Here is a 26,651-nt window from a genome sequence, read left to right on the forward strand (position 1 = left end):
GACTGCTGAGCATTGGAGTACTTGAAATTCACCCTTGACTCTGTGCTGATGCAACTTCATCAAGACGTTTAGTCACTCTTTAATGACTTCTCCCTTTTCGAGCGCAAGTGAACCCCAAGCAAAGGTAACCAAAAAGTCTTGAGGAATATATCTCTATATACAGTGTTCTTGAAAAAACAACAGAGACAGACAGAGAGAGCGAGAGAGAGAGACATTGTCAACCTTAAAATAGTGCCACACATACAAATTGCGTCCATTGAATTGGAATGTGGTTTCACACAAGTGAACCGTGTGATCAGGTTGAAATTTGACATTTGTGCAAAGTGCCAACATGGTCAATCGTTTGCCACAAAATAGCAACACCGATAAAGAATGGCAAGTAGAAGAGAAAGGGACATAGAGAAAATGCACTTACATTGTGCATCCGTTCACTTTTGCAATGTCCCTTTACATGTTGCTGTAATTTCCAGCCAAGCTTTGGTTACACGTACATACATAGAGGGTCCATGGAGGCCACTTTGGCAGCAATAAAAGAGTGGATACAGTGGAGGACCGCCGTTAGATTGGCAAACTCCAGTTCCTGCAAAAAGGCCAAGGACAGAGAAAGATTGGCTTGTTGGTCAAATACTAACATGCTGCAATCGTCCAACACTTTGCTTCCAAATGATTCCCCGTTGCAAGACAGTATGAAACCATGTGAAGACTACCTTCATATCGATTTGCTTGCTTTCAGCATTCTTGAAAAGAAGTTTGACCCTGTTTTTCCCATCATCAGAGGAGCCTTTCAGTTGAGAGAATTTATATCGCCATAGTAGCATCTACAAGAGAACAAGAGCCTTCAGCACACATGCACGGCAACGAGGAACACCATTAAGAACCAGTTTGCACGGAGAGCACGTGAGCTGAGGAGCCACAAGACTTACATTTGAGGAGCCATCCAAACATGCAAAGCCTGAATCAAAATCGATGGTGAAGCACAGTGTCTTCCCATGGCTGCTGCTGCTGCTGCACGCGTAGCTTTTTGTCTGATGGGAAACAACACATTCATAAATATGTTGACACTTTGTAAAAAAAAAAAAAAAAGATCATGAACCCAGGCCAGACACTCTTTGCATGACACTACGGTGCTTGTTTGAGGCCATGCCGGATCAGATGATGAGGGACACCCATATAGACAAACTAATGACAATTTAGAGTCTTCGACGAACCGAGCATGCGTGATTTTGGAATGTGTGAGGAAGTCGGAGCAGGGAGAAGATGGCAACTCCACTGTCTTGCCCAAGGACACAACCACACGTGGGTGGCTCGGACAGAGCCACATGGGGAGGCGGGAGGGAGCCAGCATCTAAGTCACAAGGACTGCCTGCACCTGATAGTGACAATGACAATTCTCTCTCTCAAAAAAAAAAAGCCAAGTGCTTGCTTCAGGTCATTACTTGACACTCACACTTGGGGGGTAAGAAGAAGAAGACGACGACGACGACAGGAAAGGCATGACAGCCACTAGCTTCATGCTGTCATCCCAAGTTAGACTCATGGTGAGCATGAGCACTCCACTAATTGGAAAGGATTCTTCAGTGGGAATTACTAACATGAAATATTTCTTAGTGGAAATCTCCTTAGCAAAGTCTGACATTAAGTAGCCGCACGAGAGGGACGCGCTCGAAAACATTTCTGTCATTTGGGATGCGGCTAAATATATGCCGCTGGCTTTTAAGACTAGCTTATTGGGCTGAAATCAACCATTTCGCTGACCTCTACAGGCTGGCCGGCCGGCCGGCCGACCGACCGACCTGCAATCGCAATTCCGTAACCGCGACAGATTGTCAGACGGATGTGTTAGGCTCTCATCAGCAACTTAAGACGCTTGAAATCAGGCTCACATTAAAACGAGGTCGAGTTGGTGCTTTGTTCATCAAAGCCTACAGTGACAAAGACGCCAATGTGTTTTTTTTGCAAGACAACAAAAGAGTTGCACGGTGGTCTTTAAGATTGTGAAAATGGATCTCCAGCAGTGTTGCGAAATCATCTGAACACTGTCGTGCTTGGAAGCCAAGCTAATGCACGCTTGTTGCGATTGGCCAGCTCAGCAAAACATGGTCCTTTCACAGCGTGGAGCCGCTCCTGCCGCTCCTGCCGCTCCTGCCGCTCCTGCCGCTCCTGCCGCTAAACCCTGGTGCCCGCTTAAACGGAGCAGCTAACATGGTTTGGCAAAGTCTTGGGGGAAACCGGAGCGTATGAAGAAATGCGGCTGACCTATTGATGAGTGCATGGGAAGGCTTACTCGCACTCGCTGCACTTCCATGAAGACAGCTCTTTTGAAGGACTTCTCCCAAAGAGCCAGCTCCGAGGCCAGCTCTGCACTGAAGGTGTGGCTCCGTCCGTGGCCGACGAGAATGCTGAAGCGCAGAGAGTCACTGTCCTGCTGCTCGAGCGACTGCTCCAGACCCAAGTCGAGTCTGGCCTGAAGCCAGCTGATGTCTTCCGTCATCCAGAGCTGGAAAGACAAGAAACATTCAACTTTGCACTTGAAAGCATTTGAACCACTGTTCAAATGCTTTCTTTCATTTTCTTTTCTTGACAAATGGATCACATCAAAACAAGCTACGTATTTAACCAGCGGGTGGGTGTACCTTGCGGACCTTGAAAAGCACCTCGTAGAGGTTATACGTCCTTTCTGCTTGACCCCATTCAGCAGTGTTGAGCTGAGGAGAAAACGCTTCTTGTGAGAAACAACAAGTCTTTGGCGGCTTGTAGCAATATCAAATACAGCTTTGCTTTGGCTCAGTCCACATTCTTTGGTGCTGCTGCTGCTGCTGTTGTTGTTGTTGTTGCCAATAGCCATTGTAATTGTATGCAAGGCCAAATGAGGGAGGACAAGTAGAACCCCCCCCCCAGCACAGGCCGTAAGAAAGTGAATCAAATACCATCTGACACAAGCATACACTTCAGATCCATTAAGGCTTTGGAAATATTGATTACCTACCGGTGGCCTTGTGAAGATATACAAGTATTGTCCTCTCAGTGCCAGGAACTTGAAAGTTGTTTTGGGAGAGGCAGCCCTGCCCTGCCATCTTTCACAAGCCCAGCCCATGTGAACGATCTGGAGATGAAGAGGATAAGCATCCACGTGTTGACTCAGAGTATCAGACAATTATTTGTACAATCACTTCTGATATTGTCAATATAGTGGCTGCTGAATTGATGGACAATTGTTGCTACTGATTGGAACGTTGAAGTGACTCATCCCATTCTTTTCGGCTCCTGCCTTTGTGAGCTTCTTAGAATGAACGATGCTCACCCACCGTCCAACGAGATAATCGCAAGGTCCGTTTGCGGCGATTGCGTGCGTACCTGATGGGCCGAAGAGCTGCATTTGTTAGCCAGCTTAATCTGTGACAAAAACACAATGATGGGTTGGAACGAGGAGAGACTTTAGAAAATGCTGTGAGTGGAGCTTTACCAATCAACTAATAAGGGACATTTTCAGTTCTGGCTGGTGATTGATTCTTCTTCAGGTATTTCTGCTTATGTTTGGCTCATGTCTGCTTCCCATATCTTCCTTGGTCTCAAGGAAGGAAGGAAGGAAGGAAGGAAGGTCACCTCACGTTTATTGACGAGCTAATTACAAGTGCCCTGTTTCTCACTCGATTGTCTGTGCATGTGTTTTCAAACAGAAGCTGCATTGTGGGTGGGCCACATTTTCGTGCAACCACCACCAACAACTGCTTTCTTTCCAACTCAACATGAGAGAAGAACAAGGAGGCCGGGTGAAACTACTGCCTCTTTCAAGATCATTCAAAGGAAACATCAGCTAGCTCCTACGCAATTCCATCTTGATGGGCCATTTGGGAGTAGACGATGCAAGCGTCAATTAATGGCACGCTTCATCAAAAGACAGCTGCACAATGGCACATAACATCAATGCACGGCCTCCCTCAGCGTGGTGATCATCCAAAAATCAGATAGGAGTTGAATTAGCTACAACGCTGTACTATATATGTCAGCAGCACGGGAAGTGAGCTGCCTGCCATCTCAGCGTCATCATTGGAAACGTTTTGCAAGCGCAGGAAGCAGCAGTACGGCGTTGCTTGCATGGATCCAGTCCAGTAAGTAGAGGAGCGACGACAAGAGCTACTGCGGCAAATTCCCATTGTTGAGTGCAATTTGGAGTTTGAATGGGATTCTCTCTCTCTCTCTCTCTCTGTTACTATAAATCATCTCTGGAGAAATTGTATTACAGATATGATGACTAATTTTCCAAACTGGGTTTGCTCGTTCACTTTGGTTCGAACAAAAGTACGAGCTGTGTGATGTACGTATAAAACTACGTACGTACATTCTCCAGAGTCAAGTCAGTGATCTTTGTGGATATCGCTTGGAGCCAGTCTGCGGTTTCTGCTGCGCTGCAAAATTGAAGAACACTGGGCCCGGCTCCATTCGAGGCAAACACTTCAAAACAGTTTGACCTGAAGAAAAACACAGGTCAGCACAAAAGTTGGAAGCCAACCATCTTTCGATAATGAATGGATTGATTTAATGTCGGGTGAAAAGAATCGGAACATTTTGCATCGCATTCCTGCCTGCGAGTTGCACTTTGTACTACAGGACGCTGACTGAGACGCCGCTGCTTGGGGCACTTCCAACAATGCATCCATAGGTACATCAAGGCAAGCGCGTTCAAATCACATGCATGTTCTGTGGGCGCATTAACAAAAGCCAGCAGGAGCGCTCACTGACAAAGGTGAAGCATGTCACGGCGGATTAGCCTTACTTACCCTAATTCAGCCGTGCCAGTTTTGTATCTGGAGACTCTGGCCATCGACAGGGGTAGCCAAACGGCATCCAGCCAGCGCTTCTCATACTTTGCTTCAGCGGCTTCGGGGGAAGGAGGAGATGAAGCCTACAGAGGAATGAATACGTTAGGGTATACGTTGGGTGTTTGGATTTATTTGATTGATGTCGTATTTCCTTTGAAATCGTGAACCCTGCATAAAGATGAGCATCCTAATAGATTTTGCTTACATATTAAATTGAGGAAGCCAAGAGCAAGAAAAGAAAGCTTCGGAAATGTTCAGGACACGTGACAAAGAAGTCTACTGCCGTTCTGATAACTTTAAATGACTTGTGCAAAGTGTGAAAACATTTCCAAGCATGAGAAATGCTTGCAAATGACAGACATTGTTGTCTTACTGTGCCGCCATTTAAACGTGAGCTGCAGTCAAAGGAGGACGATTGGCCAGCAGATGGCCCAGGAGAACCTGTCAAGAGGAGACACTCGATTTAAAAGCTTTCTGAACCAGTCGGAGGATTTTTAGACCAATAGCAGAACGTAAAAGGACGTAGTATACGAGTCCGTGTAAAGCCGTTAAGACTGGAGTCATACCGGTTCTTTCGACTTTGAACCCAAGCTAGTGGGAGAGAAGGGGAAACCTCTTGAGCAGAAATATTTCATAAGATTTGAGGTCACAGCAACGCCTAAGCCCCTCCTGACCGCAATCACAGCTGACCATGTGGCCATCTGTCAAGTAGGTCTCCTTCTCACCCTTGCTAATGAGGGTTGGCCCCCCCAAAATAAAAAGAACAGCAGAAACGGAGGGGGCTATCTTGTCAGAGGTGGAGCAGGAAAAACCACACAACACATAGACAAAGCATTCGAGTGTCGACGACAAAGAAAAGAATGCAGACGTCAACGCGGTGGCACTTGAGGGAGAAAAAAAATGAATTTTAAGACTCTTACCTAGATGCAGTTTGAGAAAGGATGGCACTTCTCTTAGATAGCGAACAGTGATGATGACTTCATCTCCTGCGGTGCGCAACAGATGAACCTGACAGCAATGAGAGAGAAATAGAAAAAAAGCCCAGACAAAATAGTCACCACAAAAGGCATGAAATGAGCTTAGTTTTAATAGTAGCAATAGCATCAAGGACAGAAATTCTCCAAAAGTTGGTCAAAAGGCTCCCAGTATTTCCTTTTCTGATGGATGGATGGATGGATGGATGGATGGATGGATGGATGGATGGATGGATGGATGGATGGATGGATGGATGGATGGATGGATGGATGGATGGATGGATGGATGGATGGATGGATGGATGGATGGATGGATGGATGGATGGATGGATGGATGGATGGATGGATGGATGGATGGCTGGATGGATGGATCCATTGATAGATTGATAGATAGATAGATCCATTGATAGATAGATAGATCCATTGATAGATAGAGTGAAAGAGGGAGACACTTACAACTTGCTCATGAGTACAACGCTCCACATTTATGCCATTGACCTAAAGAAACCCCCCCCCCAAAAAAAGTAGTTTCAATGCGTTGATATTCCAACTCCCAATTAGGAAGGAAATCAATAAATACATGACAGTCTTATTCATCGTGACGACAGAAACGATAACAATCAAAACTTGAACAATAACCAATCGATGAAAGCTAGTTACTGTCAATCAGAGGTAGCAAAAGCTCTCCCACTGTCCATAAGTCGTAACAAAACGGGCTGGTCAGAATTGGATTCTTTGTGTTGTGTTCATAAGAGAGAGCAGTTGAGTTGAAGCAAGAGCGCGATTGCGACGCCCTCACCTCTAACACAGCGTCACCGACAAACAGCTTCCCGCTCTGGTCGGCTGCGGTCATCGACAGACGAGCATGAATGAAAACATTCGAGAAGAATTGTTCATTCGCAATCAGCGTCTCCGTCGGACGGCTTTTGGCTCGCATGGAAAGCCCCGTCGTCGTCTTTATGCCAATGTCGCTCTTCCAAAGGCAAGGTTATTTGGTGCGGTCGGCAACATTCCATTCTTACCTCGTTGATGTTTAAAAATCTTGGAAATGACCACGGGCACGTTATTCTCAGCGCCCCCCTGAAAAGGAGTGAGACAGACAGAGTGTCAGTCACCTTTGCACTTGTTCTCATCAAAGTGGCAAAGTGCTTACTTTGATGCTCAGGCCCAGAGCGCCACTTTCTTGTCTTCGAAGTACGACAGTCCTGCGCTTTAGAAAGTGGCACTTTCTCATTGGCAAAACCATCCATATAGTAGATGTGACAAGCAAGCGCTCACTTACATTTCCTTGGGATTGGCTTCCTCTTGTGCAAACCACATCCAGCTTCTGTACGGTTAAGACCTCTTTGGTCAGTTTCAGGCACACGTCGTAGGAATTGCTGCTCTCCTCATTGTACAGCAAAGCCATTCCACATTTCAGCTGTTGCCAAGGACCGTTTTGGAGAGCACAATGAAGACGGAAGCCTCAATGAGCCAGCCCGCGCTTGCACGTCAGCTTGAGCTCAATCGCTACGCTTGACATGATGAACGCACGGAATCAAAGACAGCAGAACCGCCACGAAGCAGCTGAATCTAGTATCTTCTTCCCTTCCTCCAAATCAAACCCTTCTGTCAGTGATCTTCTTTGCATTGGCGTGGCAATTCCAGCAACTCTCTTTCCATGTCTCAACATCACGAAGCAACTGACAACTCTCTTTCCATGTCTCAACATCACGAAGCAACTGACTGACAAATTGACTTCTCAAAGTTCGGTGCTAATTTAAGACGCGCCATTTCTTCCCTCCCTTTCTTCATGTCGACACCCGTTTCCTGCCTGCCTGCCTTTGATTCAAGTGTGAAAAAGGTTCATGAAACAACATGGTTATTAATAATGCAGGGGATCTGTTTTCATGATTTGCTCAACATGATTTGCGCAGTGACATGGAAACGCGAATGGGGGGGGATTTATGACACAATGTCTTGACATTGAAATAATTAAGACAACCTCCGAATACGCTTTGAATGAGTCCCCGCTTTGCAGTGAATGCGTCTTTGATCGACCTAAAGGGATTCATTACAAGTCTGCGCTCTTCACTTTGGGCCACTTGTCATCTCTCAAGATTCCAGTCACTAGTTTACATGTTCATATTTATGACTAAAACATTCAACTGCAGCATTCCATCGACATATAGTACAAACATCAAGACTATTTTCAGGAAACAAATGCAGACTAAATCAAATCTTTTTTTTCTCTTTCTATAGGCCATACACACACACACACACACAAGCAACCCTTTAGCCTGTGAGAGAAAAAATTCCTGGAGTGAGCTCAGGGAACATAATTAAGGCGCAAATTTGATTCCCCTAAGCCCTGATGTGAGCCAGTTGAAGGGAGAGAAAGCTTTTTGAATGATTAAATGAACATGTGCATACATACGTGAAGAACATTTCCACTTGGGAGTCTGCTCGTCATATTCCAGTTCGGACAAGAGTCGAAAATGCTCTCGTTTGAAATTGTCAAATATTTGGGAATAATCAAATGTTGCAAAACTAATCAGCTTAGCCTCAAGATGATGTTTTGACTTGTGCTTTATTTGAAATGACTGCAGCGTGTGTAATGACAGTAGACACCTTTTTCGATTTCTTTTTTTATCATCATTGATTTTGCCAGAGTTCTCACACACACACATTCACGAGAGTAAAATGCGGGTTTACTTACTGATGTGCAGGGAAGTAGAAGGCTGGCGGGTCGCTCAATAGGTTGGGTCTGCCGCTTCCCGGGCACGTTCATCTCCCAGAGCCGCTTCTCTCGCAACCGACTTTAACAAGTCACGTCTGCCAGGGCTGAGCGAGTGGCAGGCAGGCAGGCAGGCAGGACGGCAGGCAGGCAGGCAGGCAGGCAGGCAGGCAGGCAGGCAGGCAGGCAGGCAGGCAGGCAGGCAGGCAGGCAGGCAGGCAGGCAGGCAGGCAGGCAGGCAGGCAGGCAGCCACGCAGGCAGCCACGCAGGCAGGCAGACAGCTGCGCACAGCAGCCGGCGCTCGCCCTCCTCCCTCTTCTGCAAGCACATGCAGTCACTGGTCCCATATGACATCCAAGCATCCACCAGTGCTACACCACTGCTCTACTCCACTCACTGTCGGAGTCAGCGCCACCTGCTCGCTGACTGTCCGCTTTCTCTTTCCCCGCACGCTGCGTCACATTAACCTGTTCATTGACCCATCCATCTGTCCGTCCGTCTGTCCGTCCATCCATCCATCCATCCAGTCCTACTGCTCATGGTGCGGCCAGCGACAGGTTAGCTGCAGGGCATTTCTGTTTTAAGCCTGCAGCCAAGGAGGGCTCCAGGATTTTTCTCTCCTGGGGCCTCGACCTATATATAGGTGGACTGAGAAAATAATTGATCTGTCAATAAATATCAAATGAAATGCTGATAAGCGAGGCTACGCAGATTTGCGATTAAGACGAAGCATTGTCACCACCAGTCCGTCCGTCCGTCCGTCCGTCTGACCCACACTAGACACTCGGAGTATGCATAGCATATTAAAAAAATGAAGAGAGCCAAGATAAGCGTCATCACTCATGAGTTAGTACGCATTTGGGGCAGGCCAAACATCAAATCTGTCAAATCTCGCTGATATGACTGTACGTAGATTGGATGGAAACTATTCCCGACTCTCGATGAAGCTGATGGTTTCAACAATATTTTTTAGACGGTTGGGTTCTGTCTCCAAGGATTGCGGTGAAAGTAATGATGGAACTCGGAGAGACCCTCCCAGAGGGAAACGTTGCCGCCTTTCTCATTTATTTCTCTCCCGCCTGGAATCTATTCGCTTTAAGATGACTGCATTAGAGAAATGAGAAGAACAGAATGAGAAAATCCTTTGTCCAAAGCGTACTGACAAAAAACAATTAGGATTGGGCTCATCATTGTCTTGAAACTGAGAGGAGAAACGAGAGCTCATGGCCAAATGGTTCCAAACTTACCATATATTGCTGTTCAAAGGAGAAGTATGAAGCATCAAGGCTCTTACTTGGAAAATCCCACAGCCCTGCCCTTGGGAAAGGCCTGCAAAAATCAAAAATGTTGCTGAAAAGTGCTTCGGCTTCTTTCGATCTGTCGGAAAGTCATCAGACCGAAATCCCCGTCAGACAATCACTCGGCGAGACTTCAAAAGGTTTTTCACCTTCTTCTCCTCTCATTAGTCGGAACATTTCCTTCTTTTTGTCAAGAGTCCACGGTCGCCCTATTCTCATTTGAAAATGTCTACACTCAAATAGCACGCCTTCCTTCATCACTTTCAGTCAACAAATTCCTTTTCATGCTTGAAGATGGCTGCATGAGATGTGGACAATGCACACTGTGAATAATATTTGAAAGGAAGCCTTGATACCTTTGTGTACATACGAGAGTGCAGCTTAGGAGAAATAAAAGCGCCGCCTTCGTACCTTTGTTCGGAATAGCTGTCGGAGGGAGAGATGCGTCCCGATGCCCCTGAGCGATGCGGAACGCTTCACGTCTTGGCCTGCATCTGCGGGATTTGATCATACGACAGTGAAATACAGTCGATTGGTTTTGTGTCATCTCAAGCTTACCACTTTGCTGGCTGTGGCCGTCGTTTCCATAGATTGAAGGAACTGAACCCTCAACGAAAGCAAGTCCTTCTCTCTACTGACGAGCGATTTCTGCAACAAGCCGGACTTTGCAGCCCACAGATGTGGGAACTTGGTCCTGAAACATGAAACTTAACCACTTTGAGGGTCTGATGCTGGCGGACGGGTTGGTTTCTCTTTTGGGTGTTTGAAAGCAGGCAGCTTCAAGCGGCAGCAGCCGTCTGAGGTTTGAAGCTTTCACAATCAATCAATCAATCAATCAATCAATCGATTGATTGGGATCAATTGGGATCCTTTCCACCATCAAACGCAGGGCATTGATATCAAATCCAGTGGCATTATTTTATTAAGTTAGGAAATCAACACATTTACCAAATTGAATTATATACACCCACTAAAAACAAAAACAAGCTTGACCCATCAAGCCAATTCATGTTACAAGATTTTCAGGTCACATACCCATAAATAATGATCATTTCATTATAAAACTAATAATATCCTGATGTTCTTCTCACAGCTCATGCCCAAATCTTCCAGTGCTCATTTGTTCACATCAAGGGAAAAAAAACTATTAAATACAACATGTAGTAAAGCGTCATTTACCACGTGTTCCATGGGAAACAAAGAAAGAAAAGGCAATGTTTTAAGAAATCCTTTCTCTTAAAAACTGGAAAGCCTTGAGAGAAGAGAGAGAAAAGAAAACAAACAAACAAACAAAAAAAAACGGTTCAAGTGAGGTCATTTACAACATATCAAAGAGGCAGGCCTGGAACCATGAAAGCAACCCAAGAATACTCCACGACACAACTAACTGCGCTTCGATTCCAAAATTGGAGCAACATTGACGACGTGGATACAAATTGCTCCGTCAGATGGCAGGTGCAGGTGGAGACGCACGTGACAGTCAACAGCCATGCTTGAAGAAAAAGGGGCAGGCGGGCTCAGGAGGGCTCAGGCGGGCTCAGGCGGGCTCAGGCGGGCTCAGGCGGGCTCAGGCGGGCTCAGTGCTCCTCCTTCTCTCGGCCTTTCTTGTCCTTCTCGTCTTGCAGGGCCGTGCCCAGCTTCTTAATAAGAACAGACAGCACCTTGTCCAGCGGGTCCATCACGCCCCTCTGAAGCCATTTGGGAATGGTAGTCCTAGCGTGGTGGAAGCCCAGTTTTTGCAAGATGTAGTCCACTCCCACCGGGTCGATCTTGCGACCCGTCCAGGAGATGAGCCTGAAAGCAAAATGGATCGTCCGTCATTGAACCGCGGGGAAACACATTGCGGCTCGGTGGTACGGATGTACGACTGCGTAAATCCCGGCTGACCTGAGAGTGGGCTCCAAGTGCCAGGTGTTGCACATAAACTCTCTCCAGTCCACCGTGGTGTAGTTGACGCCCTCCCCCGCGTCCTTGTCTGCGCCGGAGCCGCCGTCGTCGTCGCCGTGCACCGCCGTGGGGCTCTTCTGGCCAGGCCGAGCCGCAAACATCCGTGGGGCGAAAAGTGCTAAAGACCAACGAGGGTTTCAATGTTGAAGAAGTTTCGAGAAAACCGTTCAAGCGCCATCGATCCTTTGCCTGCGTCGGCATCAACAATCCGCTTTGCCTTTTTCTTGACAGAAAAATGCACATGTAGTATGTAGTATACAATTTCAATGATGACAAAAATGTCCACACTGCAGTTAATGAGTAGAGCTAAGAATTGGGTCCTTGGTGATAAATAGAAATGTCGACTACATGTTCCTCTTCTTTCTAAGGTCACTGCTGCGGCTGCTGCTGCTGATTAGCATTCTGGAGCGAGTTGAATTTTAGTTGCCGACCGGTGGATACCGAGCGACAAAACGCACCTTTCTCTTTCTCTTTCAGGTAGGCCGACACCATGTCGTGAAGAAACATGATGAGCTCGGCATCCATGGTCACGCAAATGTGGTCTGTGAATTCTGTCACCACACTGCACTCTACCTTTGGTTTGCTGTTGGAATCTGCTTCAATCAAACAAAACAATTTTCTCTCAGCAACAGGGCCCACCGATATGACCTGAAGGAAGTACTCCATGACACTTTTGCAAAACGCACTCCACCTGACAGAGAAGGCTCGTCGGGATCTTGTACATGGATGGACTTGAAGTCCAGTTGCATTCTGGGAAGGGCAAAGATGGTCTCAGTCTCGTGGTTGTAGCTGGAGTTGCTGCGGAAGCTGCTGAGCAGACTGGAGCTCTTGGCGGCGGCTCCGCTCTCCGGGTTGTTGGCTTCCACGTTCCTTAGCAAGTTCAACTCTGAAGTGAGCGACAAAAAGGAAGCTTGAGGTCAAACTTTTCTTTTCTGAACACTATCTCAGCGACATTAAAGATAGTCTACTTCAAGAGGAACTGAAAGTCGGTCTCTCGCTTTCTTTCTTTCTTTCTTTCTTTCACAGGCGCATCATTAACATCCCAACTGTGCAGAAAGTTTCCCAAAAACGACTGCATTCGTAAATTGCCGCTTGCTTCGTTAAGTCATCCCTCCAGTAGAAGTCATGACTTGTTCACCGAGTTGAAACCTGCTCATGTTCAATGACTGAAGCTAAACTTCAGCTTTGAGATCTTATCAAAAAGAACAAGCCAAGTCACCTTCATTCCTCATGGCGGTAACATAGTTGAACCATTCTTTAACGGTGGCAACTCCGTGCGGAGGGTTTTCGTGACGCCGCCGCGTGATTTTGGTAATGGTGGCCATCGGGCTTTCCAGGGCACCGCACGGTTTGGTCACCATTGTGTTGTGACCCAGATGGAAGTCCAGTGTCTGCACAATGTATGTGGAATCATCTTTGGAACCTGTTTCAGAAAGCGCCAGCATTAAAGCGCCGCCATGCAGGTGGCACCTTGGGAATAAGAAGAGGTCGCTAGCTGGCTGGCTGGCTGGCTGGCTGGCTGGCTGGCTGGCTGCCTAGCTGGCTGGCTGGCTGCCTGGCAGCTGGCTGCCTAGCTGGCTGGCTGGCTGGCTGGCTGCCTGGCTGGCTGCCTGGCTGGCTGGCTGCCTGGCCAGTCGCTGCAATAAAAGCTTTCTCTCACCATCTTCCAGTATTTTCTGCGCTTCGGTCCAGAAAGCGATATTGGGCTCTTCCAGGTGGAAGAGAGCCCACGACTTGGAGCGAAAGTTGGGTCCGTGGAAGCAGGCCAGGGTCATGTGATTGCCATGGAGGCTCATTGAGCCGCCCAACTGCACGGCGTCTTCAGGCAGAGGCATCTGGAAGAGGGATATGTGGCAACCTGCGATGACCTTCAGCACGCCGGGCCAGTGACGGTGATGCGCCGCATCCATGTCTGAAAGACAAAGCCTTATGAAGTCAGTGGCATTCTTTGCCTCCTGCTTGGTTCAGGCTGGCCAGAAGACTCACACAGCTCCGCTCCTCCTTTGTCTGCATTGATGACGGGGGTTTTTGGAGGCAGGTAGGGCCCAGGGCCCCACGTGGACAGCGCTCGCTTGCTGGTGTCAAATTGCTGAGTGAAAAACTCCTGCAGCTTCATGCCGATCTTAATCAGGTCTGGCGTGGTGGATCGTGAAATGATCACCTGGAAGATGTCCCATTGCAAGTCTCCGTGGACAAAGATCTCGCTGGAAGCAAGGGCGCCTCGGTTAGTCAAAGTCAAAGTCAAAGTCAGCTTTATTGTCAATTTCTCCACATGCCAAAGACACACAAAGAAACCGAAATTTCGTTCCCCCCTATCCCACGGTGACAAGACATGGCTCACAACAGACAAACAGTAAACAGTAAACGGTTAGTTCCAAATGTCAAGTGCGTAGCGTGCGCTTGCGCTTGCTGATTCTCGGTCCCACCTTTTCTCAGATATGCTGGAATCCACAGTGCACAGGTTGACTTTCCACTCGTCTTGGAGCTGCAGGTCAGCATTACTGAAAACCCCCATCAGGATGCTGGAGCCCATGTAATCGACCCGCGCCTCGGTGGAGCCCATGGTGATCTGGATCTTATGGCTGGGTTGCTGGTTGGGGTGCTCGGAGATGTGCGCTAGGGAAAACATTCAAATGGCTGTCCGTCAATTGGGAATTTTCATATCCGTTGGTCTGCCCGGTCCGGTGCGCTCTATGACATTGCAGCTGTTTGCCGCACACTATGATGTACTATTTGCCGCTTGCTACCATGGGGAGCCCGCTTCTAAACCATCCATCCATCCATCCATCCATCCATCCATCCATCCATCCATCCATCCATCCATCCATCCATCCATCCATCCATCCATCCATCCATCCATCCATCCATCCATCCATCCATCCATCCATCCATCCATCCATCCATCCATCCATCCATCCATCCATCCATCCATCCATCCATCCATCCATCCATCCATCCATCACAGAGAGCTTCCTAACAAGCTGTTAAGAAGAAGAAGAAGAAATCCATGCACGGTTTTGTTTACTTACAGACCATCTCGAGGGTGTTGACGTCAATATTGCCACCCACCACGCCACCCTTGGAGTCCAGCTTGGAGCGTCCCAGGCCGACAGACATGCTGATCTCTCGGTCGCGGTTGCTACCCACGGACAGCCGGCCTTGGCTCTTTAGACCGCTGGTTGTCCACCTGCAAGGGAAAGAATGCTGCTGCTGCTGCTGCTACTGAATAATGCGCCAGCGCGCTCGATGAAACATAAATGACTGAATTTCAGAGTAAGAAATGCACAGGTTAGCATAGAGGAAAAGGTCAGCGCTTGAACACTTGAACATGTCTCGGTAGGTCGGGCTCGCTCTTGTGCCGCACGTGGAGATAACACGGGTGAAAAGTAAGACATTCAGCAGGAGCGGGAGACTTGACGTCGCTGTATGTCGCTTCACTTCATGATGGCCAGCTTACGTGTTATTTCCCATCACGTTGCTCATGTTCATTTGGACCGTGAGCTGTTTCAAGTTGATGGCAAACACCACCAGTGTCTCCCACGGCGCCCCCTGTTGGCCTGCTGCTTTGCCATTTTTACCAAACGAGGGAGTGGATGTTTTGGTCACCGAATCTGTCAAATGAGCAGTTTGTGGCGGATCAGAATTCATTTTCAAAGTCCTTTCAGGTTCCCGCGTGCGAGCTCACCCACCTCTTCTCGGCGCCGACGAATCGGACACGCTTCTGGTTCGGCCGGGCGCAGGGGACTTAAGGTGGCCCAGAGCACCCGGGGACATGTTGCTTCCCGTGCTGTGCTCAGAGAACACGTTGGGAGACTGAGGAATGTGTGTCCCGCTGCTGCCATCCCAAGTCCTCCAGTAGGCTTTGCGGCTGGACTCGGGAGACAGATGCTGAGTCATGATTTCCGACGAGTCAGGGGTGCCGGGGCCAGAGGCTGAACGGAGCAAAGAAAAGGTCCAAATGTGGCAAGGGAAGAACAACTATGGAAGTGTGCAAGAGCGAGCTTCAAATGTCATTCACTGTGTGTAATTCAAATCATTTCATATTCAAATACACACTCTTGACTGTGGAACGGAAAATGAAGTCCACCCAACCAACACAGCAGACAAGTTACCTGGCAGGTTGATGGTCTGGTCTCCAAGGAAGAGGCGCCTGGCTATACTTCGGCGGTACCAGGCCCTTGGGAAGGCCAGAATCTCACTCAATCGTCTCATGTCGTACTTGAAGGAAGCTGAGCCAATGTCACAAACGGCTAAAGAGAAAACAGAGATAGATGACTAAATGTCCTTCTCCGTAGGTGCAATTGAAGTGGGCACAGCAAAAGCACAAGACAACAGCGAAGAATGAACGACTAGCATGTGAAAAACAAATGAAGATGATTTGATTGCAAGAGCCAGCCCACCCACAAGGTACCTGAGATATTGATGAGAGTGGTGTCCATTTTACCACCTTTACCAGGAATGAAGCTTTCGATAAAGGTGGGGCCTCCTGTGCGCCTCATCCTGGATAAGCTGACTTTAACAAACTCCAGGTTTATGCTCAAAGAGTCCTTTCTTCCCGTCACAGACGCCGGCTCCTCGTCCACTGTACCTTCAGGGCAAACGTCGGGGCCAACAATCAGTGACGTAACTTTCAACGGCTAGCCAGCTGGAGCCGTGCGCCCGCAACTCTTCATCTCATTCAGCAGAGAAAATCCCCATCTCGCAATCCCAGGAACTTTCTCGAACTCGACAGTAAGGAAGGTGAACTTGTTGACAGCACTTAATCAACCTTCTTTCAAATCAATCCAGAGGTTTCCCCCTGCTCCCTACGTTAACAGGCGGTGAATTCCAGTCCCACGCTAATTCATTGGCTCAGTCTGTCCGGCTCCTGCCGATTCCTCTCACTAAACAACGCTGCCATTACCGGCGATACGACCATTAATACCATCCCCTTCTTCGACCGTCGACATGATCAACACCTACCTAATGGGCTTGGACCCGGGGGCAGGCCTGTGACAGCAGATTTCTGCTTTCCAGCGCCGTAGGGGTGGAACACGTAGAGCGAGAAGTCCGACATGCAGGCGGTGAAGCTGAGACCCGACGAGTTACTCGGGCCCCCCGTGAGGTCCGACTGGCTACTGCTGTGGCGGCTTCTGCCCAGAGGGCTCCCCAGTAACGGAGAGGCTAGATAGAGGTAGAAAGAGAGCAAAAAGTCCTCGGGCCATTCGGAAGTGAAGGTAGCACAATTGAATTCAAAATGTCAGACCTTTGCTCGGAGGCACTTTGGGAAGGTGCTGCTGCCCCGGGGGAGTGGAGGAGGCCGGCTGCGAGCCATCATTGGGATGGGCCCCCGTCGGGGTCTCCAATTCGCCACGGTTGGAAGAGAAGACCAGGTCCAACGACGGCAGTTTGAGCATACATTCAACTCGGGACATGGGCAGGCAGCTGAAGCGGATCTGAGAAGGCTGAAAAGACAAACAGTGAATATGACAGAAACACATGTGGCTTTCGTTCAATCGGATACCTGAACTCGGACATAGACAACCACATCGACAGGAAAAGAAGTATACGCCGACGTGGACGAAGAAACCAGGGAAGTGGCCGATTCCTCCAGCGGTTCGACCGTTTCAAATGGACCCATGTCCTCTTCCTGGGCAGCCACAGCTGAAGCGGCAGAGCACAAAGATAAAGACCCACGTGTCCAACACGAGAGTAGGCCAACGACCCAGCCGACCTGCGTAGCTTCGGTCCACCGGAGTGATGGGAATGGTTTCTAAGGCTTTCTCCAAGAAATCAAGAAGACAAGGGCTGATGACCATTTCCTCCGGCAAAGTCTGGAGGGCCACCCAGGCGTACAGCTTGGCCATTTTCACCCCTCCGCTCCCTTTACCTTTGGCTACACACACACACACCCACACATCTTGAATGAAAAGTCACTCGTGTACGTCAGTTGGTCGACTGGAGACACGTTGCATCTTTGTTTGAAATGACCGCATGCAGCTCGATGGAGCACAGAATGACGTCGGCGGCTAGGGCATGCAAGTAACAACGAGGGAACTTTGTGTACCTGATGGGAACGGTGGGAGCGGGGGAGGTAGGAGCGAGTTAGTCGGGCTTTGGACAGCATTGGGAGGACCGTTATCTTTCATACCATACAGCTTGGACTCTTTGGAGAGCGAGCGCGAGAGCGAGGTTCCACGCGAGGCGTTAGGGGATTCCGTCTTCAGGGTCTTGGAGTTATAGTGCAACTGGAAAAGGGAGGATTCATCATTCCCAATGTCAAATCCATTACATCCCATTTGGAATTGTCCGGGGAGAATCGCACCTTTACGTCCACTCCTGGAATGTAGAAAATGGTGGTCTCCAGGTCATTGGATTTGGTCTGCAGCGAAGAGGGACATTTTTTCCCAGCCAGAAGATGGCTTGTAGATGTGTAGGCGGGCTGCAATTTTTTCTTTTTGGGAGGCGACTCTTGGTCGAGACTCCTGAGGCTGCGATCGCAACTCCTACAAAAGCCGCAGATGGTTGGATGAAACTTCATTTTGGAAATGAATTGGAATCGAAATGTTGGAAAACGTTTTTTTTTTTCTGTCTTTCTTTCTTTTTTTTCAATCCGAGTCAAATGTATAACAATGCATGACGACTTTCACTGCACCTCCTGAATGAAATTTCTTCATGCTCAGCCTGCTGAGTGCTCTGGTGAAGAACACATTTGCCGCTGTCTATTTCCACACGAACATCCAGTTCAAAGTCGATGTTTCTTTCGGTCGTTGCGCCGCCGAAGCTCCGATTGGCGGGTGTGCTCGGCCAACGTTCGCTGAACAACTGACTGACGGCGGAAAAACCCGACGATCTCTTGTGAGAAGCTTGGCTAAAGGGAAAGAGCGAGCAATGGTTAAAGGATGATGCTAAACGCTAAATCAATATTCTATTGGTATGCAATTCACAGCTACGTACAAAGGTCTTCGGTAGCTCAGGGGCCTCTCGCGTTCAAAGTCGTCGTCCTTTTCCGAGTCTTCGGAGGAAGACGAGGACAGCTCATCTCGATGCATGTCATCGTGCTGGAAGGGAATTTGCGGTGAGAGAACAGCAGGCGTGCAAGGAGCGCTGAAAACGGAGCCGTGGTCTCCGATGATGGATGAAGAATGAAGATGGCGCCGATCGTGAGGATGGGATGATGGCTCGTCAATGGTGACTGACAACAGGTCCAGCTCGGACTCCTCGGGAAACTTTGCACAAGATCACAAAGTCACACTCACAAAGCCTTTGCTACTTGCACACGTTGGCTTAAGTGCCGCGCTGCACACAAGTCATTCCCTTTGTTGTCTTTCTCTGACCCCACAAACGGGCTCACCGGTGAGCCGGCAACTAGCAAAAGTACAGAACACGAGCATCCTGCAAATGTTCCCGGAGGTTATACGCTGAAATTGCCCAGACGGGAGATAGTAAAGACGGCATGACACCCCGACAGGAGGAAAAAAAAAAAAAGGCAAAATGAATGCATTACGGAGCGTGAAAATAGCACAAGGAAGTGCCCAAGCAATATTCGCACCAGATAAGAGAACTGTCAGTGTGTGAATGTGCAAGACGCATAAACTCAAATTGCCTCAACTTGTAAATTGGTTCAAAGAGCCAGAAAATAATGTAAACGTCTTCAAGGCACAACACAGCAGGTTAATAATACGCCAATATATACGTGGTATTTAAGGCAGAATGTCAGCAGCTTTTGCCCCCAGCCAGGCCGGGCCAGGCCAGGCCAGGCCACGTAAGGGTGATGCCGGTGGCACAGAGAATAAATGTTTGCTATGTTGCAATATTTTGGTCTGGAGTAGTGATTTAAGTGCTGCTGACTGACCATGCAGAATCACTGTCAGAAATCAGCCATTTATTAGTTTGCAGCAATGCCAGTTAGGATCTTCCAAGACAGGATGACAATACATGATGGCGACTTCATACATTTGACTTTGCCTTCTTGGTTTCCTTTTGAGAGTTTATCCACGTAGCACTGTGGACAAACTGCTAGCCTGCTGCACACCGACGGACTGCAGCACTGGGATTATTATTTGATTCATGAATAAATAAAAAGAAACAATGCAATCATGCTGCATGAATAAATCACAACTAGCATGGCATCAAGTTATGCAAATCCACTGATACGTGCTGTTGTTCAAACATAACAGTGCCATTGTGATGGCTGAAGCCACTATTTCATCATCCTGTTTGGATTTGAAAAATCCCGACAGCATCGATAAGCTCGATCGTCGCAGAGGAAAGGTAGGGGGGGAAACCAAAGTACGTATGTCTTTTGTTATTCAGTGAGGCTTATTCTGATGGGTTAAGAAAAAGAAAGAAGTTTGAAAAGTATACCTTGAATACATCTCCTGGACTGACAGGTGCAATTGCAGACTCCAAAGCCTGATTATTTACATTACATTGAACAAAAGCATTAAAAACACAGAAAGAAAAAAAAAAAAAAAACTCTTCCAAAATGGATGAGAAAAAGGTTCAAATCTGCAAACGGGGGACGACCACAGTCATGAGCACGCCCCGATGTCATTTGATCTTTTCCGTTCACTCACTGCTGTCAGACGGCTGAACGATGCCACTTTATGCACGTGTAGGTAATAATTGTGCGCTGAACCAATTGTGTCGAAATGTTGAGCTTTCCTGTTTGGCCCTTACCTATTAGTAAATTGTTTGAATGACTATCAGACATTAATGCACGCACACTTTTGAAACGAAGTTTCTCATTTGAAAATGAAGATCTTGAACAAAAGCACAGAATATGATTGATGTGTAGAATGGAGAAAATGTGCCGTTACCGTATCTTGGATATTGAAAGTGACCCGCGGTCCAGGAGAGGAGGCATCCACACGCACATCAGGGAAGTCATCCACATCTCCTATCCTGGAACTCAAAACAGCATGAAAAAGATGATGACCACATATCATGTTGGACATTCACAATATGACGTTTGGCGGGTAGAAAAGGGGGAATATTGCCATCTTAATGTATGCAACAAGATGAATTTGGCGTGCACAACGGGTAGAGTACTTGGCATCTTGAAATAGCACTAAGAGGTCGGCGCCGGCACATGAGCCACAAAGCGCGGCGAGGCGTGACTGAGGGTTGCCGTCAATCATTTGTGGCGCACGTAGCCTCACGGGGATGTCACTTCTTGAAACTTTAATTGACTGTACATTCCAAAGAACTCAACATCAAAATGTCATGCTGGCATAAGGGAGGGAGCAGTGGTGGCTGTGAGGCTACGTTCAGATCTTGCTCGCAGTTGGAAACGGCCTCTAATCTACCGTGGGTCTGGGGTGCGAGTACAGCCAAGGCAGAGTTACTACTTCCGGGCCACCAAAATAATAAGAGATGAGATGAGATGCCTATAGTACATTTTGGAAGATACGATAGCTATTTGCCACGATTCGTCAATGACTTCTTGATTACTTCACTGGTTTCTTTTATATCAAACAAATTGTTTTAGGTCCTTTACCTGACATGTTTCGGGCGGAAGAAACCGCCGAAACATGTCAGGTAAAGAACCTAAAACAATTTGTTTGATATAAAAGAAACCAGTGAAGTGATTAAAACAAGATGAACTTAGTACAATGACTTCTTGATTACCTCTGTCTGTCCATCCTTTTGAGAGGCGGTCGACCTGCCGCTGCCGAGATGCTTTTGGAACGGTTGTAGCTGGGCTTGTAGCCAAGGCCCCACTTATCCTTGAGAGAGGCGGCCTTAAGGGAGGCAAAAAACAAAACAAAACAAAACGTCACAACCGGTTCTGTCAAAAGGAGAGCGACACGCGTCGTCACTGAGCTCACCCTCATACTGGAGCGCCGCAGCTTCTTTCGGACATCTCTCCTGATGTCATTGACAGCCACAGACTCCAGCTGTTGATAGCGCTGAATTTCCTGGTTGATGGTGCCCTCACTTGCTCCCAATTTCCTAAGAATGACAACGTCGCAGAAGCTCTTTGGCATTCGACTTGAAGCTCGGGTCTGCTCTCGAGCAAATGTCCAAGCGGGACGCCTACTTGAGGTCATCGATGACTTTGGCCTGTTCGTTCAGCTCTCTGATGTCCACCACCCTCTTGGTAAACTTTCGGACTCGCGCGTCGGTCGCCTGGCTTCCCGTGACCATCTGCCTTCTGGGATCAACTGCCTCCTGGAGGAAGAATGGAATGTCAAGCTTGAAAATGGCAGCAATCCCAAGCACAAATCCCTTTTGAATTCAAGTCCAGTTTGTGCCCAGAAGGTGCTTCAAATGCGTGATTCATGTTTGTTGTTAGTCTTGCCACAATTCAATCAGGGTTGATGAATTATTTTTGGAATCCAATGAAAGTACGTACCACCACCACCACCACCACCACCACCACCATCACCACTCTACCCAAAGTGAAAGAGAGAAAACGTGTAGAAACCTTCCCATGATTGTCACATCCGCAGATTTCATTTCCCCCAGATTGAAATCTTAATGCTTTTTTTTTTTTCCCCCATTCCAGCAGCCTCATTGTTCCGGCCATCAGCCCAAAGAAGACTTTCACACGCTTGCTCGGCTAGCTGGCTACATACACAGGCCCAGGAGAGAGGTCTTTGTGGCCGGGCACTGTCCGCTCGAAGACGGGGCGAGGGACACTTTAAGTAGTCCGCTGGGACAGATACACTCTGGGGTCTGGGACTGAGGCCCAGGATGTGGTTTACCAGACGTTTCTTTAAAGTCAGCCGTGGGCTGAATTGGCTCTCTGGACTCTGCGGGGACAAAGAAAGTTTGGCCCGACAAATGCATCGCTGCTCCGCCGAAAGAACGACGACAATGGTTTTTCACATGTACTACATGTAGTATGCCAGCCAGCACAAGTCACGCCAACGCGAGCATGGCCAACACAGTCATCACAATTCCCTTTCTTGAGTCCAATGTCAAAATCCATCAAATCCAGTTTGCTACAACCTTCCGAGGTGGTGCCGTGCCACCATGAGCTTCGTACAATAAGTACACCACTGCAGTTTGACTCCGTGGCTAACCTCATGCGTACGGAAGCAAGCTTTCGCCCAAAGGTGACCGAGCAATTGACTAACCATGTGGATGGTGGGTGACATGGTGTCACCTTCATCCTCATCGGATAGGTCCGCCATGTTGACAGAGTTGAGGTCGGTGATGTCGTCGACGTCTTCTTCTCCCGTCATTGACGTCAGCGTGTTGCCGAGGGCGTTGAGGCGCTTGCCGATGTTGGGGTCCATGTGAACGTCGATGCCGCACATCTTCCAAAGCACGTTCAGAGTCCAGGTACCTGCACTACTGCTCTCTGATTTGTAGGCGAGAAAAGCAGAGGATGAAAATGTTCAGTTTGCTCTTATTCTTAAATCAAGTCAAGTATCCTGCTGCGTGTGAGCCATATTTGATGGAGTACAACTTGCCAGCAGACGGTTGCCCCGTGGTCCGAGAACACACTTCATATGTGCCATCAGGGACTATACCTGAGTATTCGTCACAGACAAACACATCAAGGGGAGTCAGATTCAGAAAAGCAGCGAAGGCTTTCGGAGAAAATCCCCGTGACCACTTACAAGCGTTCATGACCAAATCGCCTCGGATCTCGGGCTTCCAGTCATCCCAAGTGGTCTCAAAACCCTCCGCAAAGCGGATGCAGAAATTCTTGAAGTGGCCTTTGCTAACCAGGGACTCCGAGGAGCAGGCGGTGATCAGTGTGCTCTCAATCGTCAAGACCAATGCGGAGCTGGTGTCCAGATCGATGCTGTGGTTGGCCTGGCAAAGAAAGAAAGGCAAAGGCAAATGTGTTCACGGCAGACACTCGGATCAAAATTGGAATTCAGGATGATTCCACAAGAAAATGAGCCAACCATTCAAATGGAATCTTCATTAGCATACCATCTTTTTTGAAGTAGCAATGAAAACACCACCTCCCCTCTTAGTTATGCAAACTTCCAGTGCATGACTCATCCTTTTGTTAATGTTACCCAGAAAATAGTGCAATGGAGGGATTCAAACAAGGTGTGTTGAGCACAGTTAGCCAGCCTGTGTCCCCCAGCAACCCAACACAAGCAATAGAGTATGTACGCATGGCAGGTTACTTTTCGTGCATTTTTATTCGGGGCTTTTGATGTGCAGGGCCCAGATTCAGAGTTTGTGCCTTCCGCAGTGGTTGCTTGTCCTTTCTATGGAAATAATTAATGACATATGTATATATATATATAATTGTATAGACACACACGCGTGCGCGCGCCTACTTTTATACATACAAACAAACCCCAATTCCAATGACGTTGAGATACACAATGGTAAAAATGATATTTTAATCCTTTGCAACCTATATTCATTCATTCTATATTGAAAAAGACCTATTTGGAAGATCGCACGCGTGAACGCCATCGGGAATGTCCTGATTGAGTACAGAAGGGGCATGCATCCCTCAAAGGCTCATTTGTTTGTTCACAAGCGACGGACGGAGGAGAGACGTTCACCAGAACATTTGTCAACGTTACGTTTGCAAGGAATTGAGCAAGCTCATCATCTTCAGAGAAGATTCAGGGAATGTGTATGCACAGACCTGCACAACATTTGAATTGGGGTTTGTACCGAGTGTTCCAAAATCTGCCGGCCCTGCGATTACCTGGGATGCGCCGGTGATGGGCAGGCAGATGCCCAGGTCATTGACCGTCAGTTGAAGGAAGAGAGTGCTGAAGGCTTGGGCTGATGTCTGTTGGATACCTGGCAGCTTGTCCACCACCTCTTTTGTGGCCACGTGAATGTCCTTGTTGAGCGCCAAGCGCTGTTCGTTCCAGTTGTCGTACGCCGCCTTGTAATTCAGCCAGAATAGCACAGCTGCGGGAGGACAGACACGCGTTATGTCGACAATTTGGACGCAATCTCCGGTCGTTGTACAAAAAAAACTAAACAAAACAAAGCAAAATTCAGAAGCTCAAACATGCAAACCATCCGAACATCTGGTGGTATTTGGTGATGAAAGAAAAAAAAAAAAGCAAGCAAGCAAGTCAGCTGACCTCTGTCAAACGCCACAGGTTGGGCGAAAACAATTGGCCTGTTGAGAGTGATGAGAACAGCCTCCTTGTCAGACGAGCCACTGATCTCCTCCTGGAGAGCGTTTCGCAGGCCAATCCGGGTCCGAAAGTATGCTACCTGGTGGAAGTCTGAGCCTGCCTCTTCATAGACCTGTTACAGGAAAAGTGGCTTCACTCGGACTTACCAACAAAATCAAATAATAATAATAATGGTAATAGTACCAACTGACTGGCGGTTGTATTTGTTTGTACCTGGTGCTTGACAATTTGCCCAAGGGCCAAGTGTAGGTCAACTTGACATTTGCCAAAAAGTTTCAGATAACTGCTGCTGCCACCAGGCTGAGCCTTACACTGGATCCTGTTGGACAGCTCCAGCTCAATCAAGCCGGTCTCAAAACGGACAGCCCTCATTGAAGGGGTGGTGGCGGTCATTTGGATTCCCTGTGAAAACAAGCCCTCCCTCTGCTTGAAAGCGCTTTTTATCATGGAGTGTTTTGAATGATACCTTTGTGCTCGCGTCATCATACGGACAAGTGCAAGATATTGCGTGCAAAGTACCTTGAACATGAGGCTTAGCGAATAGAGCAGGATTTTGGGCTTGTCTGCATCCGTCGAGTTGTCGTGCTCATTCCACAGTGGGATGGGTTGTTCCACCCCTGCCGCAGTCAACACATGGATGATGCCCAACGAGGCAACGTCACAAATACTGGGTTAGCAACACATATGTGACAGTCAATATTTCAAGAAAGCTTGTGGAGTGAAAGCCAAGCTTTGTGACGCCTTGTTATTTTATGAAAATGATGATCGCAAAGTGTGCAGCATAGCAGGAGGCTACGTACGCAAATGATTTATTGCGCCTACAGGAAAGTGAGCCTTGACAGCAACCATCGCAAGCAAGCCAGCTTTAGTTTGCCTGTGGTCTATTTTGCATCACCTGAGACCTTCTGGATGACCTCATTGACCTCCTTCATAAAAACCTTCTGCAGGAAAACCAGGTGGTTTAACAGATCAGTGGTCAGGTTGTGTTCAAACGAGCCAATCTAACACGAGAGGGAGAGAGAGAGAGAGAGAGAGAGAGAGAGGGAGAGGAGGAAAGCCAGCGAGCCAGCGGTCAACCCAGCTCATTCATTCATCTTCACATGAATGAGACAAGTCCTATCCCACCTCTGCCACACAGCGCAGGTAGTTGCCTTGGAGATAGTTGCCTTGCTTTGCAGGGAAGTCATCAGCGCCCCAACCCTGATCGGAATGACTCTCGTGGTCCTCCATGATGTACTCTCCGGACATGGTAACAGGTGGCAGGGTGAGGCTCGCCGATGGTGGCATGGTGGACATGTCCACAGGAGAAACTTTTGATTGAAAGCATAGCTTGTGGTTTGGCAACTCAAAGGTGAAGCTGGTTTGAGCCCCTGCAACATCAACGCAAAGCAAATATGCCTCACTGATTTTCAAATCTTGGACTTGCAATGTTTGGTGTTTTTCTACACACCTGTCATGCCGTGGCTCTTCATGCGACCCATTTTGTACTCGGCTTTCAGCGAGGGGAGCAGGGCGGCGCCGATGGTGATGCCATCCATCATGGCACTGAACTTGAGCACGATGGGCTTCTTTTCGAGGCCTTCGGGAAGCTGCGGAAACTCGTTGGCCTCAACGGGCGTCTGATTGATGCTGGACCCTTTGTCGGAGGGTTGCGGGGTGGCCGTGTCCTCCCTATTGGGAGCTTGACTGGAGAGGAAGGAGAAACTTTCACTCGGTCCCTCCAAAGTAGCTCATTGTAATTCACGCGACACGAATGTAGTGCATTCGAAAATGAATAGGATGAGAAAGGCAATCTCTTTGTACTGTATGAACAGACCAAATACCAGCA

General features: G+C 48.1%; 2 protein-coding genes across 5 annotated transcripts in view; both read right to left on the bottom strand.

Moving 5' to 3' along the window:
• Nucleotides 1–43: 43 nt before the first annotated feature.
• On the bottom strand, nucleotides 44–10,570 carry sntg2 (syntrophin, gamma 2). Its single transcript, XM_088400954.1, is given in 20 exon segments — nucleotides 44–492; nucleotides 494–580; nucleotides 708–818; nucleotides 924–1,025; nucleotides 2,285–2,497; nucleotides 2,634–2,705; nucleotides 2,987–3,103; nucleotides 3,355–3,393; nucleotides 4,340–4,469; nucleotides 4,779–4,903; nucleotides 5,194–5,261; nucleotides 5,741–5,828; nucleotides 6,251–6,292; nucleotides 6,594–6,637; nucleotides 6,817–6,874; nucleotides 6,948–7,004; nucleotides 7,077–7,214; nucleotides 8,493–8,829; nucleotides 8,909–9,840; nucleotides 10,221–10,570. Coding segments are annotated over 18 exon segments (1,608 nt in total). The 5' UTR covers nucleotides 8,565–8,829; nucleotides 8,909–9,840; nucleotides 10,221–10,570; the 3' UTR covers nucleotides 44–447.
• Nucleotides 10,571–10,708: 138 nt separating this feature from the next.
• Nucleotides 10,709–26,651, bottom strand: part of bltp1 (bridge-like lipid transfer protein family member 1) — a 34,942-nt gene continuing 18,999 nt past the window's right edge. The window contains exons 54-92 of one of the 4 annotated variants that reach the window (XM_088400942.1): nucleotides 26,274–26,509; nucleotides 25,949–26,193; nucleotides 25,719–25,824; nucleotides 25,343–25,440; nucleotides 25,037–25,225; nucleotides 24,767–24,935; nucleotides 24,376–24,587; nucleotides 23,837–23,920; nucleotides 23,312–23,510; nucleotides 23,162–23,221; nucleotides 22,823–23,049; nucleotides 22,319–22,495; nucleotides 21,781–21,911; nucleotides 21,569–21,692; nucleotides 21,369–21,481; nucleotides 20,558–20,648; nucleotides 20,103–20,150; nucleotides 18,693–18,964; nucleotides 18,391–18,606; nucleotides 18,061–18,241; nucleotides 17,803–17,983; nucleotides 17,470–17,631; nucleotides 17,260–17,399; nucleotides 17,002–17,200; nucleotides 16,719–16,919; nucleotides 16,168–16,344; nucleotides 15,869–16,006; nucleotides 15,446–15,688; nucleotides 15,214–15,367; nucleotides 14,786–14,943; nucleotides 14,183–14,372; nucleotides 13,743–13,960; nucleotides 13,417–13,668; nucleotides 12,976–13,179; nucleotides 12,448–12,642; nucleotides 12,215–12,349; nucleotides 11,697–11,874; nucleotides 11,381–11,603; nucleotides 10,709–11,320 (exon numbers count right to left, since the gene is read on the bottom strand). In XM_088400942.1, the coding sequence (XP_088257068.1) occupies nucleotides 11,387–11,603; nucleotides 11,697–11,874; nucleotides 12,215–12,349; nucleotides 12,448–12,642; nucleotides 12,976–13,179; nucleotides 13,417–13,668; nucleotides 13,743–13,960; nucleotides 14,183–14,372; nucleotides 14,786–14,943; nucleotides 15,214–15,367; nucleotides 15,446–15,688; nucleotides 15,869–16,006; nucleotides 16,168–16,344; nucleotides 16,719–16,919; nucleotides 17,002–17,200; nucleotides 17,260–17,399; nucleotides 17,470–17,631; nucleotides 17,803–17,983; nucleotides 18,061–18,241; nucleotides 18,391–18,606; nucleotides 18,693–18,964; nucleotides 20,103–20,150; nucleotides 20,558–20,648; nucleotides 21,369–21,481; nucleotides 21,569–21,692; nucleotides 21,781–21,911; nucleotides 22,319–22,495; nucleotides 22,823–23,049; nucleotides 23,162–23,221; nucleotides 23,312–23,510; nucleotides 23,837–23,920; nucleotides 24,376–24,587; nucleotides 24,767–24,935; nucleotides 25,037–25,225; nucleotides 25,343–25,440; nucleotides 25,719–25,824; nucleotides 25,949–26,193; nucleotides 26,274–26,509 (6,520 nt within the window). In that variant the 3' untranslated portion in view covers nucleotides 10,709–11,320; nucleotides 11,381–11,386. Of the gene's footprint in view, nucleotides 11,604–11,696; nucleotides 11,875–12,214; nucleotides 12,350–12,447; nucleotides 12,643–12,975; nucleotides 13,180–13,416; nucleotides 13,669–13,742; nucleotides 13,961–14,182; nucleotides 14,373–14,785; nucleotides 14,944–15,213; nucleotides 15,368–15,445; nucleotides 15,689–15,868; nucleotides 16,007–16,167; nucleotides 16,345–16,718; nucleotides 16,920–17,001; nucleotides 17,201–17,259; nucleotides 17,400–17,469; nucleotides 17,632–17,802; nucleotides 17,984–18,060; nucleotides 18,242–18,390; nucleotides 18,607–18,692; nucleotides 18,965–20,102; nucleotides 20,151–20,557; nucleotides 20,649–21,368; nucleotides 21,482–21,568; nucleotides 21,693–21,780; nucleotides 21,912–22,318; nucleotides 22,496–22,822; nucleotides 23,050–23,161; nucleotides 23,222–23,311; nucleotides 23,511–23,836; nucleotides 23,921–24,375; nucleotides 24,588–24,766; nucleotides 24,936–25,036; nucleotides 25,226–25,342; nucleotides 25,441–25,718; nucleotides 25,825–25,948; nucleotides 26,194–26,273; nucleotides 26,510–26,651 lie in introns of all 4 variants that reach the window. The other 3 variants (XM_088400943.1, XM_088400945.1, XM_088400944.1) reach the window with 3 other exon arrangements.

Source organism: Syngnathus floridae, chromosome 16, assembly GCF_059516105.1.
Source record: "Syngnathus floridae isolate MCC-2025c chromosome 16, RoL_Sflo_1.0, whole genome shotgun sequence".
Classification (NCBI taxonomy): domain Eukaryota; kingdom Metazoa; phylum Chordata; class Actinopteri; order Syngnathiformes; family Syngnathidae; genus Syngnathus; species Syngnathus floridae.